This window comes from Haemorhous mexicanus, chromosome 2 (genome assembly GCF_027477595.1).
Source record: "Haemorhous mexicanus isolate bHaeMex1 chromosome 2, bHaeMex1.pri, whole genome shotgun sequence".
NCBI lineage: Eukaryota > Metazoa > Chordata > Aves > Passeriformes > Fringillidae > Haemorhous > Haemorhous mexicanus.
In genome coordinates this window covers 4,120,370-4,132,945 of record NC_082342.1, presented here as the reverse complement: position 1 = coordinate 4,132,945, position 12,576 = coordinate 4,120,370, and the positions used below count along the sequence as shown (strand labels likewise).

General features: G+C 37.8%; 1 protein-coding gene across 1 annotated transcript in view; it reads right to left on the bottom strand.

Moving 5' to 3' along the window:
* Nucleotides 1-12,576, bottom strand: part of EPHA6 (EPH receptor A6) — a 371,852-nt gene that overhangs the window by 67,258 nt on the left and 292,018 nt on the right. Inside the window, exon 12 of the mRNA XM_059871825.1 lies at nucleotides 4,485-4,607. Coding sequence (XP_059727808.1) covers nucleotides 4,485-4,607 — 123 coding nt within the window. The remainder of the gene's footprint in view (nucleotides 1-4,484; nucleotides 4,608-12,576) is intronic.

Below are 12,576 nucleotides of genomic sequence, written 5' to 3'. Positions count from 1 at the left end.
TTTTCATTTAACCACAAATATAGAAGTGGAGGTGCTGGAGTTCAGAATAAAGAAAAATGCATTAACTGGGGGAAAAAAAAAAGTTACTTTTCTCATTATTGGAGTACTATAATCATAGTTGAATTCAGTATGTACAATTGCTCCTTGATGGTTCTTGTTGAGTAATTTTGTTCAATAAGGGTCTGTCAATACAATTTGCTTTCAAATGTCAGTTTATATAATATCAAGAATAATGGGCTCACTCAGGTGCACTTGGAAATTGTAATAAAATATTAATTTTGGGCAAAAGAAAACTGTTAATCATCTAGTTTAGTACTCTACAATTATGCATGAATTTTTTGAGGAGCTCTGTGGAATAAATGTGAACACTGTAATGTGTGTTAGACAAAGAGCCATAAATAACTAGGCAGTAAAACACTGAAGAGGGGATATCCTTGGTAGAATGTGCTTTTTATTGAAGAGGAGCCCAGGAGAGCAGTGAGCAAACCATCCTATATCACTTCCAGTTTCTGGAAAGTAAGTGCATTCTCAATTACTTGCATGCAATATATTTTTTGATGTTCACAAAGGTGGGTTGTTTCATCAAGCCAAATTTCTTTGCTTCTATTTTTCCTACAATGTTAAGGAGCTGGATAGTTAACACTCACAAATTAAGTGGCAGGAAATAACTGATGGCCAAACTTATTTAAAAAAGTCACATCAGGATACTTCCACAGAAGCTCCAGAGAGGGGCTCTGTGAGGGGAACAGGGGGAAATGATCCAGCTGCTGACCACAGCATGATGGGGAGATGATATTCACAGAGAGGAGTTTATGGCAAGAATAATTTTGATGGTTCTCTCCTGCTAATGCAGTTTGAATGCTGAACAGCCTGAAGGGGAGGTTTGGCTAACAGAAGCTTTCCATGGTAGCTCATAGCCTGGCACCCATCTCTAGCTCTTGTTGACAGAAAAACTCAGTGAAGAAGTTCAGCTTGAAAGGAACAGTAGGAGAAGTATTTGTTTTCCCTTTTTTCCTTCCCAGCTCAGCAAGCTGAGCAATCTCTGGCTGTTCAAAGACAGCAGAGCACCGTGAAGCTTCCTGCCTGTAACTTCTGTGGGCATTTACAAACAAACCCTCCACACAACACTTCAATCAGGAGCTGCGAGAGGAGCGAGCCGAGAGCTTCCCCAAAGTGGAGCAAAGAACAGGGTGTGTAGCTTGGAAGAGAATGTAAAGAGAGAGATGCAGCTCTGGCAATTTATAATTTGGGTTTTCACAAGGTGTGTGTGTGTCTGTGTCATGAAGGAAGCTCCCACAGCTTGTGCCAGCACCAGTGTGATGAGGAGTGTAAATGCTAAGTGGTTTAAGAATTCTATTTAATATATGCAAGGCTATCACTTGAGAAAAAGTACTTATTGCTCATGTGAATCCATCTGTCATTGCAGATCTACATCAGCTAAGTCATGACAATTTGTACTGCTAACAGGTGGAATAACAAGGGATGAAGTAATTTGTGACATAAATGATAGCTAAATAAAAAGGAAGCTGTTGTCTGCAAATGGTCTTGTTTTTGCAAGAATCTAAGATGGGGTTTTCAGGCCTGCTTTAAGTTTTGCTTCTGGTGAAACTGCTGTACAGCAGTGACAGGCTTTTGATATAAGTATCACATATAAGCACTATTGCATTAGAAGTTATGTCTAGGCTTAAAAAACACCAACATTCGAGACAATCTATTTATGCAGAAAGACGTAATGCCTTGTCCCAGCAGAATAAATTAATCTTTAAATTGGCTAAATGAGGATAGCTTTTGCATAAGAGAATCTCTGTGCAGTGTAAAAGCTGAATTACACAAAACTGAACATCAGCTGGCAATGCAATGGTAAAAGAAATACAGTCCTCTCAACTACTGAGATTAAAGTAGAAAAGGAAAAAAGGAAACCAACAGCTGCATGGCCCTGCCAAGCTGCTTTCCAGACACTTATTTATAGCATCCTTCCTAGTTTAGTTCTGTGTTTCATTAAAACATCTGTGTCAATTTTTGTAGAAAAAAGAGCTAAAAGCATTCTGTCTTTAGTTAGAAATAAATTTTCTGAGTATTTGGAAGGGAATCTGCCACTTAGCTTGAGTTAAAGGTTTTGGTAAATAAAAAGCATCTCATTATCTTTGTTCCCAATGACCCTAATAGCAGAATAATGCTGGCATTTTAAGTCTCCCATGTAGTTAAATTAACTGAAATCTTACTCATAACCAATATGTGGAACAATGAGGTTATAATTCTGCAGTTATTAAGTGTTAAGTACCTCTGTTAGGCTTATGAGAGCTACTGTCCAGCACAAGCCCAAACATCTCCCCTGAATCATGCACAGCAAGACCCTCAGTCCTCTTACATCCCAGATGAGCACTACCTTGTCAAGATTTGTTTTCACTTTTTTTTTTTTTTGTTGTTGTTTGTTTTGGGTTTTTTTTTTGGTCATTTCTTCTTCCAAAAATGTGTAGGATGTTTTTTTGCTCACATGTAAAGCAAAGGTGCTTTTAGCAATTTAGAAAAGGGAAGGGCATCCCCTGGTCATCTCTGATGAAAAAAGAGGCAATTCAGATTTTGTACCATGATCAATATAAATGTAAATATGATAAAGTAAAAAAGGAAGAGTTGAAAAGCAGCACTACAGATGAGATTGTTGAGAGGCACTACAGAGCTTCATCCCCCCTGACCCCCAACATGCATTCTTTCTCAAATCTCATCCATTGGATTTATCACAGTTCTTCATTGCCTCTCAACTACCTGAAAGTCTTCCCTTTCTTTGGGGTTGCTGCTTTGCTCATTTTTTTATTTTTTTGCTGCTTTTGACATGATCAAAGAACAGCATTTATCTCCATTAACTTGCCAGGATATCTGTTACACATCACGCAGGTGCATTTCCATCTTTTCCCATTTTCAAAGTTTCATCAGATTGAATCACAATTCTTAGTAAAAGACATTTAATAGCAAGGAATTATGAATGAGCTTCATTAAACAAACTGCATTTAAGAGTTTTAAGTCAGTAAGAACAAAAGCTTTACAAGTACTCTAAAAAACAACAGTCCTGAGGATCTTACAAAATTAACTTGTAGGTAGGGAGGTAGTTGAGAAGCCAGTTCATGAATTTGAGGCCATCTGTAATTTAACAGAGTCAGTGGGATGCTCTACATAACACTGTGTTCAAAACAGAGAATTTTATGGGGCCTGCAGTGTTTCCTGCTCAAGTTGTTTAGTTACAGGTACCACCTCATTGTGATGCTGACTGCCACAATTCCTAAGGGCTATTAAGCACTCTGAGATATCCCATGGAGAAAAAAATATGGCAAGTATTTCACAAACTGTCGACAAAAGAAACCCAAACAGTCATAAGAAAAGACATCAAAGCTGCTGAGATGCTTCTATTCAAAGAAAGCAAAGAAAGAAATAATAGCACTTGAAATAAAAAGAAAAATAAGAATAATCTTGCAATTAGAATTACTGCAGTAGATAAAATGGGGCACAGAGAATTACAATAGTTTCTTTCGTATAGCAAGTCAATAACATTATGTAATTTTCCAATTTTCTCCCTTTTTTTACCACAAGAGATTTTTTTTCTTTCAAGAAAAACTTTTAAGTAACACTACAGATAACACAGGAGGTCCAGAAAAGATACCAGTCTGACATTAGCCCATTCACAGGTCCATTTTTACACAGAAATATGTAGTTTGGAAAGGAACTTTGATTCAGTTTTAACTATAGCTGTATGTATTTACTCTTCATTTATTACTTTTGATGGAAGATGGTGTTTAATGGCTCCAGAAGAGAATGGATAACACAAGTAGCCTGTCTTGGAAAGCCTGTCCTCACTTTTTTAAAGAGAATTACAGGAGTTCAAGTCATGGTAAAAGTTATTTAAAAAAAAAAAAAGAAAAAAAAAAAAGAAAAAAAAAGAAAAAAAAAGTGGTTTTCATGAGATACACAAAGGTTTGAAACCTTTGTGTGCTTTGGTTTTGAAGCTACCAAAGCACATAAAGGTTTCAAACACCAAATTCATATATTATTGTTTTCCCTTTCCAAATTTGTTTTGCTTGCATGTTTTATTGATGGAATATAAATTTTTAGGGAAGAGTCACGGAGTCACACAAATTCCGAGATTTTACAGTGGCATGTTTAAAGTTGTCCTCCTTTGGTGCATGTGGACATGCTTCATGAAATGGATGATTGGAGGATACCAGCACTTCTCTTCCAATATTTAGGCTGGCCACTTAACTGCAGAACAGTTTCTCTCACAACTTCTCCTATACATTAATTCAGGAAAATGGCTTGTTCCCAAGAATTTATTGTCTTTTCCATTTCCTTTTGGTTGGGCTTTTTATTGGAAAGGACATCTGATCTTCCTGTCTGACAAATACCAAATTTGATTTCCCTGAGATGTGTGGAGAGATGGGGCAGAGAGTGAAGCAAAGGAAAAAAACTGATGTGTGGGAACAGGCTGGAATACCTACCAGAGGAAATGCTGGGGGGCAAAGATCCACCCCCTGCCACTGGATGTGAGGCCAGGATGCCATTTAAAAATCCCGCCCTCAGGAATCTGGAAAGAGACTTCACCCCAATGGTCGGAAAGGATCCTTTCAAAGAAATAGAAATGATCATTAATCAAATGGCTTGTTCTCTGGCTGACCAAAGAAGTTGACTGTTCAAAGAAAGAACAACCAAATCTCTGCAGAGTTAACAGTGGTCTCATGGGAACAGATCTCATGAAAAGCAGTTAAAAGCTTCTGTTTGCTTTTTCACAAAGTCATACAGTACACAGCTTTGACCAGAAAAAGGTTTTCTGCATAGTTTGCAAATGGAGAATTCCAGCACTTCTAGGAGCAATAGAAAAATCTGGTGTTTCAACAGCAAATTGCACCTGTGGGATCCTCATAATGCATTCCAAAGGACTCCGCCATAGAGGCACATTACAATTTTGTGTTCAAATCAAAGACAAACCAGTAGAGGTGAGGCTATACCAGCAAAGCTGTTTCACACCAGTATTTTAAAGCCACCTGACAAAAGTCATGTCACTCAAGGGGTAGAGGGGAACCAGAATTTGCAGCTAAAACCCTGAATTCTGTGTCAAGGCAGCTCCAGCAACCAGAGCTTCTGTCACACCTCCCAACACCTGTCAAAGTGTTGATACAGGCAAAAACCAGGTGTATGGACAATGCCTAAAGTTTTTTAGCTCTTTTATATATTTTTCATATAATTGTAACTTTTTGATTTTAGGCAATGTGGACATGGCCCCTTTCTGCTTTGCTCTCACCAGAAGCTGAACACATTTTATGCTTTCACTATAATAAACTGTATATTCTTCTTATAGCCTACATGTACAATTTTAATCCTGGAAACAATGATTATCTCATCCACCTCTCCTAAAACAAGTATTTGAGACATATCTAGTGCCCTGGTGAGAAATGAAGATGCCTTAGCATTTGATCCACTGTTTCAGCTTTCAGCATTTGTACAGAGATCTGCAGGCATCATTTCAACTTCCTCATGTGAGTGCTCAGTGAGTGCCAGCATCAAAGATGGATCTGAAATGACAGCTCTGCACCTCTCACTTAAAAGCACAGGGTCAAGATTCTCCCACCTGGCAATAAATCTAAACTGACAATCAGAATAATCTGGGTATTTTTGGAAGTGCATCAAGTAAGCATCCATCCAAAAAATTAGGCAATGGCAAGTTTGTTTTCCTCACCTAGCAGGTACTTCATATTTGTTCTTTTAAGAGACAGAAAGCATCTTGATCCTTATAGACAATGAAAAAAATAAATGGCCTTCAACAGTTGAGATTTTTTTTTCCACTAATAAAAATACATTAAGGAAAATTTACCCTCAAAACACACGTTCACTTGCTGAATTTAAAGTAGCCTAGGAGAGCTTTGAGTTTTTTAGTTTTGTTTTTAAGCAAAAATTCTAATGTTTCCCCTCAGTCCATCTGTCCTTTAAATTTGTTAGTTAGTCATGCTGCAGCCTGTGGAAAAAGAATTAATTTAATTGGTGATCTAGATGCAGTACTTTTATATCTGATGGCTAAAGGTAAGTTTTCCCTCTGGACACTCAAGAGAAGTCTTTGGCATTCCTATAAAAGTGTTTCCATATTTCCATGGCTTTCACTTAAAAATATTTGCAGAAGTGATCCTGGACAGACAGTACAGAATGCAATACACAGAAATTCAATTTTAAAATGGAAATTGTTCCATTAACTCCAAGATGTTTGGTACTAAACAGCATCTTAAAACATAAAGGCTAAATAATGAACATATGAAGACTTCCCAAATAGAAAATTGCTCCTGTTTCAAAATGTGAATTATGCCAACCATAAGGTACAGCCACTGAGTCACACACCATATGTACAGACCTTCAGAAAAGCCAAACAACTTCAGCTTCACCAATGACATTTTCCTCTATTTAAATGCTGGTAAATGGCAAATAACTCCAGTTTCCTAACAGTCTTACAACAAGTTACTTTGTTATAGAAAGTAATGAAGACAACCCCAAATTTATTTCAATTATTGTACATATTCAGAAATAAAAAACCAAGGAGCAGTCAATTTTAGGGTAAGTAAATCTATGACTACCAAGAAGAAAACTAAGAGGGCTGAAAGTATTGAGGTTTTATATGCAGCAAATAACTGAAAGAATACATATAAATAACACTTTTCTCTCACACTGAAAAGTCAGGGTTCAGTTGCTTAAGTGTAAATGATTTGTGTCATTTGAGATGCTCTAAAAAATCTGAGACATTCCCAGCTGAGTGGCAGACATGACATGATCAGCAGGAGATTTCCACTCTGAAAGTGGCTGTAGGAGGCAAAGCAGCAGTTGGATATTTAAGAGGAGGCACTGGGTGTCATTTTAGGCAACTGAATCCCATCCACCCTCCTGTCACCTCAGAAATGTCTCTGATTAAGCAGAACTCAGAGTTACTAGAACAAGACCTCATTTAGTCTCTTTCAGAAGTCCACAAACACCTCCTGAAAAGGACAAAGCTGGTGACATTCAGCCCTGACCAGTATCCATCAACAAAAATGCAGACAAATGAGAGATTAAAAGTTCATTCATCTTAAAACATGAACAGCTCTAAATTAAAATACAGCCCCAGGATGAACTTTCTTTCAGCCCCAGGTGTGTTTTTTTCATCATGTGCACAATGTGAAAAGGATTTGAGACTTGATTATGTGATTTGATGTTGGGAAGGTGATAATCACTGCAGATAAAGCAAATTAATTCTTGTTAAGCCACATCAATCACCACCAGATGGACAGAGCTTTGATAAGAGCTTTGGGCATTTACAGTAGTTTAGAAGTTACTCAAACATTTACTTGTTTGCATAAACATTCATGAAATATTTGAATGAATGACACAGAGTCACAGAATGTATAAGGTTGGAAGGGACCCCTGGAGTCAGCTAGTTAACCAGATTTCTTGAGAAATTACACCATTCTGTCAGTCCAGATCACACAGAGACTGGTGTTTCCCACCACTTCTGTTGTTTTCTGCAAAAACTAACACTCACTTTTGCAGTGGGTGCACTCACACTGATGGGAAGATCTTTCAGTACAAGATTCTAAACTGGGAAAAGGAGGCAAGAATATTAAGCCATGATTCCTCAGTGCCATCAAATGCTGTTGTTATTTAGCAGTTTACAGCCATGGATTTACTGAGGAGAAAACCCCAACTTCTCCCTGCTCCACAGTCACACACTGTGAACACTGTGTCACCTTAACAAGGGAAACCATGAAAGTTACAATATTAGTTGGAAAAGTGTGTTGAGCTGTAGAAATACATGGAATAGCTGATAGTTCATGAAGTATCCACCACTTTCTGAGCCTTGTGGTACCAGTTTAGAACTCGGTGTAAATTCTTTTGTTTCACAATAATTACAGCTAAGTGCCTGAACTCAGAGGCAGTGGGGGAGCACTGAATCAATTAGCCTGCCTTCCACCTTCAGCTGTTGTTCCTGGGGGGATATCATCCCACAAATTGTGGAATTTGATAGGGAAGTCACTGGTACAGCAACCTAAAGTGGCATGGGTTTAAGTGGGATGTTATCCCCCTGAGCAGAAGGGCAGGAGAAGGTGGCTGGGCAAAGGAAATCCATATGCTTAGTTCAGCTCCAGAGCACTGACATTAATTGGCACTGTGTGGTCACAGCATGGCCAGCCAGGAGGAACAGCCACTGCTCCCAGCCCACATCCCATGACCAGCAACAAAACTGTTCCCTGTTCTTTGTCACTGCTGGTTTTTCCTTATTTATTATTATTAAGTATTTATTCAATATTTTCTGCAGGTGGAATTGACCATTTCATGTGCTGTGTACTTCTGAGCATCTAACAGCTACAATTCAAATTCAAAAGCTGCTCTTTGGCTGCTTAATTTACCAAAGTGGATTGAGAAGTTCTAGAGAGGTCACAATTGCCTTCTTCTATTTGTTTTTACAAGTACCATCTCTTTATTGGCACCAGCAAAGGAAGACTTTAGTCTGTTGTTCCTTTCCCACAGATTTGGTTTGTGAAAAATAGGGAGAAATGCACAGGAGGTGTATTAATTGTAAAAAATCCCATTGCTATTTGTTTCTATGCAGTCAGTCTTGATGCTTTCTTTGCAGGGACTGTTAAAACCCAGCTAAGAGAAAGTGCTCAGGAACTCTGCAGATGAAGGCTTTGGGGAAGTGAGGGCTGTGAGGAGCTTTTGCATTCAGCTTGGCTGGAAGTAACTGGCTGTTTTCACTCCAAACTGCATTTTCATGCAGGGTGGGCTGAACATTTAGTAACAAAAATACTGAGGAGAGAATGCAGAACGTTTTCCTGCTTCTGCATAGGGGAATGATCCAATTTTATCACTTAATTCTGACAGAAGACTGTCTTCTGTTAGGAGCACTTCCCATTCTAAAACAAGACCTCATTTTTATTGTTACTAGTGTTTCCTTGGGGAAGTTGGAAGCAGGGTTAGAGCATTTTTTTTCAAAATTATTTGAAATATATCCATTATGGAAACTACTGAAAATCAGCTGACTTTTCTCTCACATGATTTTATTGATTTATCCTTGCTAGACCACCAGGAATGGTACATTACTTCATAATCTTTTATGAGGGAACATATGGAGGGTTTTTTATAAGGAATGGCTTTATAAAACTTTGAAATTATGATGTCAGATTACAATTTTTAGAGCACTCAAAAGGCTTGACTTGCAATGGAAAAAAAAAAAATCAGAAGCAGGGCAAAAAATTTATCCCTGATGAATTTGTTGGATCATGTTTTCAGTACATTTAGAAAATATAAACTTTTTTCAATGCAATAATCTGGAGATATAGAATATGCTCTTAATTTATTTTAGAGCTTTTTTTTCCATGAAAGCAAAGGCTGATAGAGTGGTATGCCTAAATGCTTACCCAAATAATTCATATCTCTTAGAAAATCTAATTTTAAAGATCACTAAATAGTATTTTTCAACAGACATCACAAAATATTAGAGCATAACAAGAACTGACAAAAATTACTGTGCTTAACCCCTGCTGAAATCACAGAAGGGCTGAGGTTGGAAAGGAGCTCTGGAGACCACTAAGTCCAAGTGAATCATGTGGGGATTTCCATTACCTTGCAAATAACACACTGAAACTCCTGGAGGCTGAATTCTGCTCTAGGATACCTAAACCAGTAGAACCAAACCTGCATTGTGCTGTGCAGAGGGAAATTTATTCTCTCATGTTCAGCAGCAGATTTTCAAAGGGGTGGTTCTATTTTGTTTCCTCAGATTCCACCAGAGTCGTTGACATCTCACCCACAAATAATTGTGTCACCCCTCAGTGAACTTTCAAGAACTCATAGAGTCCTTTGACTGCTTTTTCCTGGTGTCTGGATTATTTATTTCAATGCTTTTTTTACTCTTCAGTTAGATTTTAACTCTGAATTTCCTTCAGTTTACTGGTTTGGAAAAGAAGAAGCATTCCTATGCTTTGGCTTCATTTCTGAGGAACTGACCCTTCTAGCCCAGCTCTTGGGGAACATATTTTCAAAGTCCTACTCTTCTATATCAAGTTCCCTAATTTCTGCTCCAGATTTAAATTTACAGGGTCTGTCTGGAAACATGAAGAAGACAAACACTGGGCAGGGCAAAGCTGCTGTTCAGATCTGATCTCCATCCCTGATGAGTTTAAGCTTGAGATCCTTGTGGAAGACAATGCTTCCCTACAAACCTGCACTCTCATTTCTTGGCTGGCAGATGGGAATAAGTCCAGAGGCAGGAATATTTACACAGAATGAGACTGTTTTAGAAAACTCCAATTATAACAACTTCTGGCTTTACCTATGACTTCTCTGGGACAAAAAGCAAATGCTGAAAGAATCTTTCAGTTCCTAAGGAGGAACTGATGTAGGTTACAGAATATTTGGGGAGAATATTAACATCTAATTTAATTTCCCTTGCTGCTTCTAGACAAACTGGTGATCTGGGGGGGGGGGGGGGGGGGGGGAATGAGGGAATTGCTTGAAAAGAGTTCTACAAACACTACAGGCATTTATTTTGTGATGTGTTAAATGTCAATGCACACTGAAGTTCTGGTTGCTGGGAAGATTGGTGTGACAACATTAATATGATAAAGGCTTTTAACAGCCATAACAACTGCTGTGTTGAATCATCTTTGTAGCCTTAATGGAATAGAAATGGAAATACTGAGCTTCTATGGGATAAAACTGTGTATGCTTAAGCTGTCTACAGTGTTTTTCAGTCCCTGCTAAACTGAAAATAGCTTTAGCAGAATGCTAAATAAGAACCTGAAATCTTTATGTGTTTATAGGGATGTATGATACCCAGGACACTGCTACAAGAACTGTATGCTGTACATTTGGATTTCATTATCATGCATTCATTATTAGATGAAAACAAAATACTTTAAAATTAGTTTTCATAATAGAAGAAAACAATGCCTGTAATATCAGCTGAAAACTTTTTGTAAACATCATTATTTCAGGGAATTATGAATCCATTAATAATTATCTGAATTATCTTTTCATCACCCACTTTTTGTTCTTTTAGAAGGAAAATTCTAAGCATTCCTATAATTTGGAATTCTTTGTTCTTTCAAGACAGGAAACTCCCACGTGAAATGTTGATGGGGTGAATGGGATGGTTAAGAAGTTCCAGGGGCTTTTTAAATTTTCAGTTGCCCATTTTCATGGTATTTCCATAAAAAAGAGAGATTTGGTTTCAATTTTGTACTTCATGTTTAGAAATTGCAGTAAGTTTTAATTTAATGAGTGAAGAAGCTTTTCATGGGTGACATCTGAAGGCAAATGTGTTCATGAAGCTGCTGTGCACTCTGCAGTTCTGCAACTAAAGCTCTGATTTTCTCCTCTTTTAGCCTTGTTACCCTGTTACAGTATGAACCAGGGCTAGCAGACAAACACTCCCCACTTTTAGACAATAATCAGTATCACTGAAAAAGCCTCACTGTGTTCAGCTGAAGAAACCCCCTTGGGGCTGAGTGATTTTCTGCTGAACAAATGTATGGTACAAATTGAGGATTCCTTTTGCTCTTTCACATTCATCCATTCATGATTCACTGTGCAGTAATATCAGTAAAATGAAGCCCACAGGTTTGATTTCCTTCCTTGTAACAAACACCAAGTGACTTCCTCAAATAAAAGATGCCAGGATTAGAAGTGGAAAATTGCTGTCATTACCAGAATTGTGACTTGGAATAAACTCTTTGATTAGAAGTGGATTAAAAGCTGGTTTAGATTTACAAATCTGTAAATTAGACAGAAAATCCTCTTTGCCTCTGCTCACTGAAGGTGTCCCAGCCCACACCTGGTAAACCAAGACAGGTTGTGTTTGCTCTCTGACAGCCTGAGGCACAGGGACAGGAATTCTGCTTTCTCTTTTGAAAAATGCTGCTGACCAAAGAGAATTAGCTGTGCTTGTTAATTATCTCCTGGTTGATACCAGTGGATTCAGAGGATTTTCTCTGCAGCTCAAAGACCCCTTGGTGTTCAGTGAATGCCATGTGGTAAAACCTCTCTCATTTCATCTTCCCTGTGCTGGTTTTGGCAACAGTGACTCTGCCAGGATGCATGTTGGGCAGCATTTGTTTACTTAGGCCACAAAGTCACATTTTTCAATGCTTATAAAGGCATGAATTGAAAACTGGAAGTAAATTGCCAGGTTTACTTGAAACACTTTGTGCTGAAGAATGTGCTCAACTACAGGGTGGAAGAAAAAAGCAGAGTAAGAAAATAGGGGAGACTCTTTTCCAAAGTGGCTAAATTAATTATTGTCAGTCTAGGGAGATATTAGTAAGATTCTGTTGCTTCAGGAAGAAAGGTAATTGATTATGTGAATTCTAGCAACAGTACAGTGGTTTGTTTCAGGTTTTTACTATTATAAAAATTCTGTACTATGCTTCTCTAGATAAAATATGGAAATGAAGTCATTATCAGCTAAACTTATTTGCTTTCAAGTTTTATTCAGCAGAAATTACCTTGTTAAAGTTTAGTTGAAAAATGACAATATTTACAAATGGATGTTGTTATGAATCTATTTGAGAATGTCTG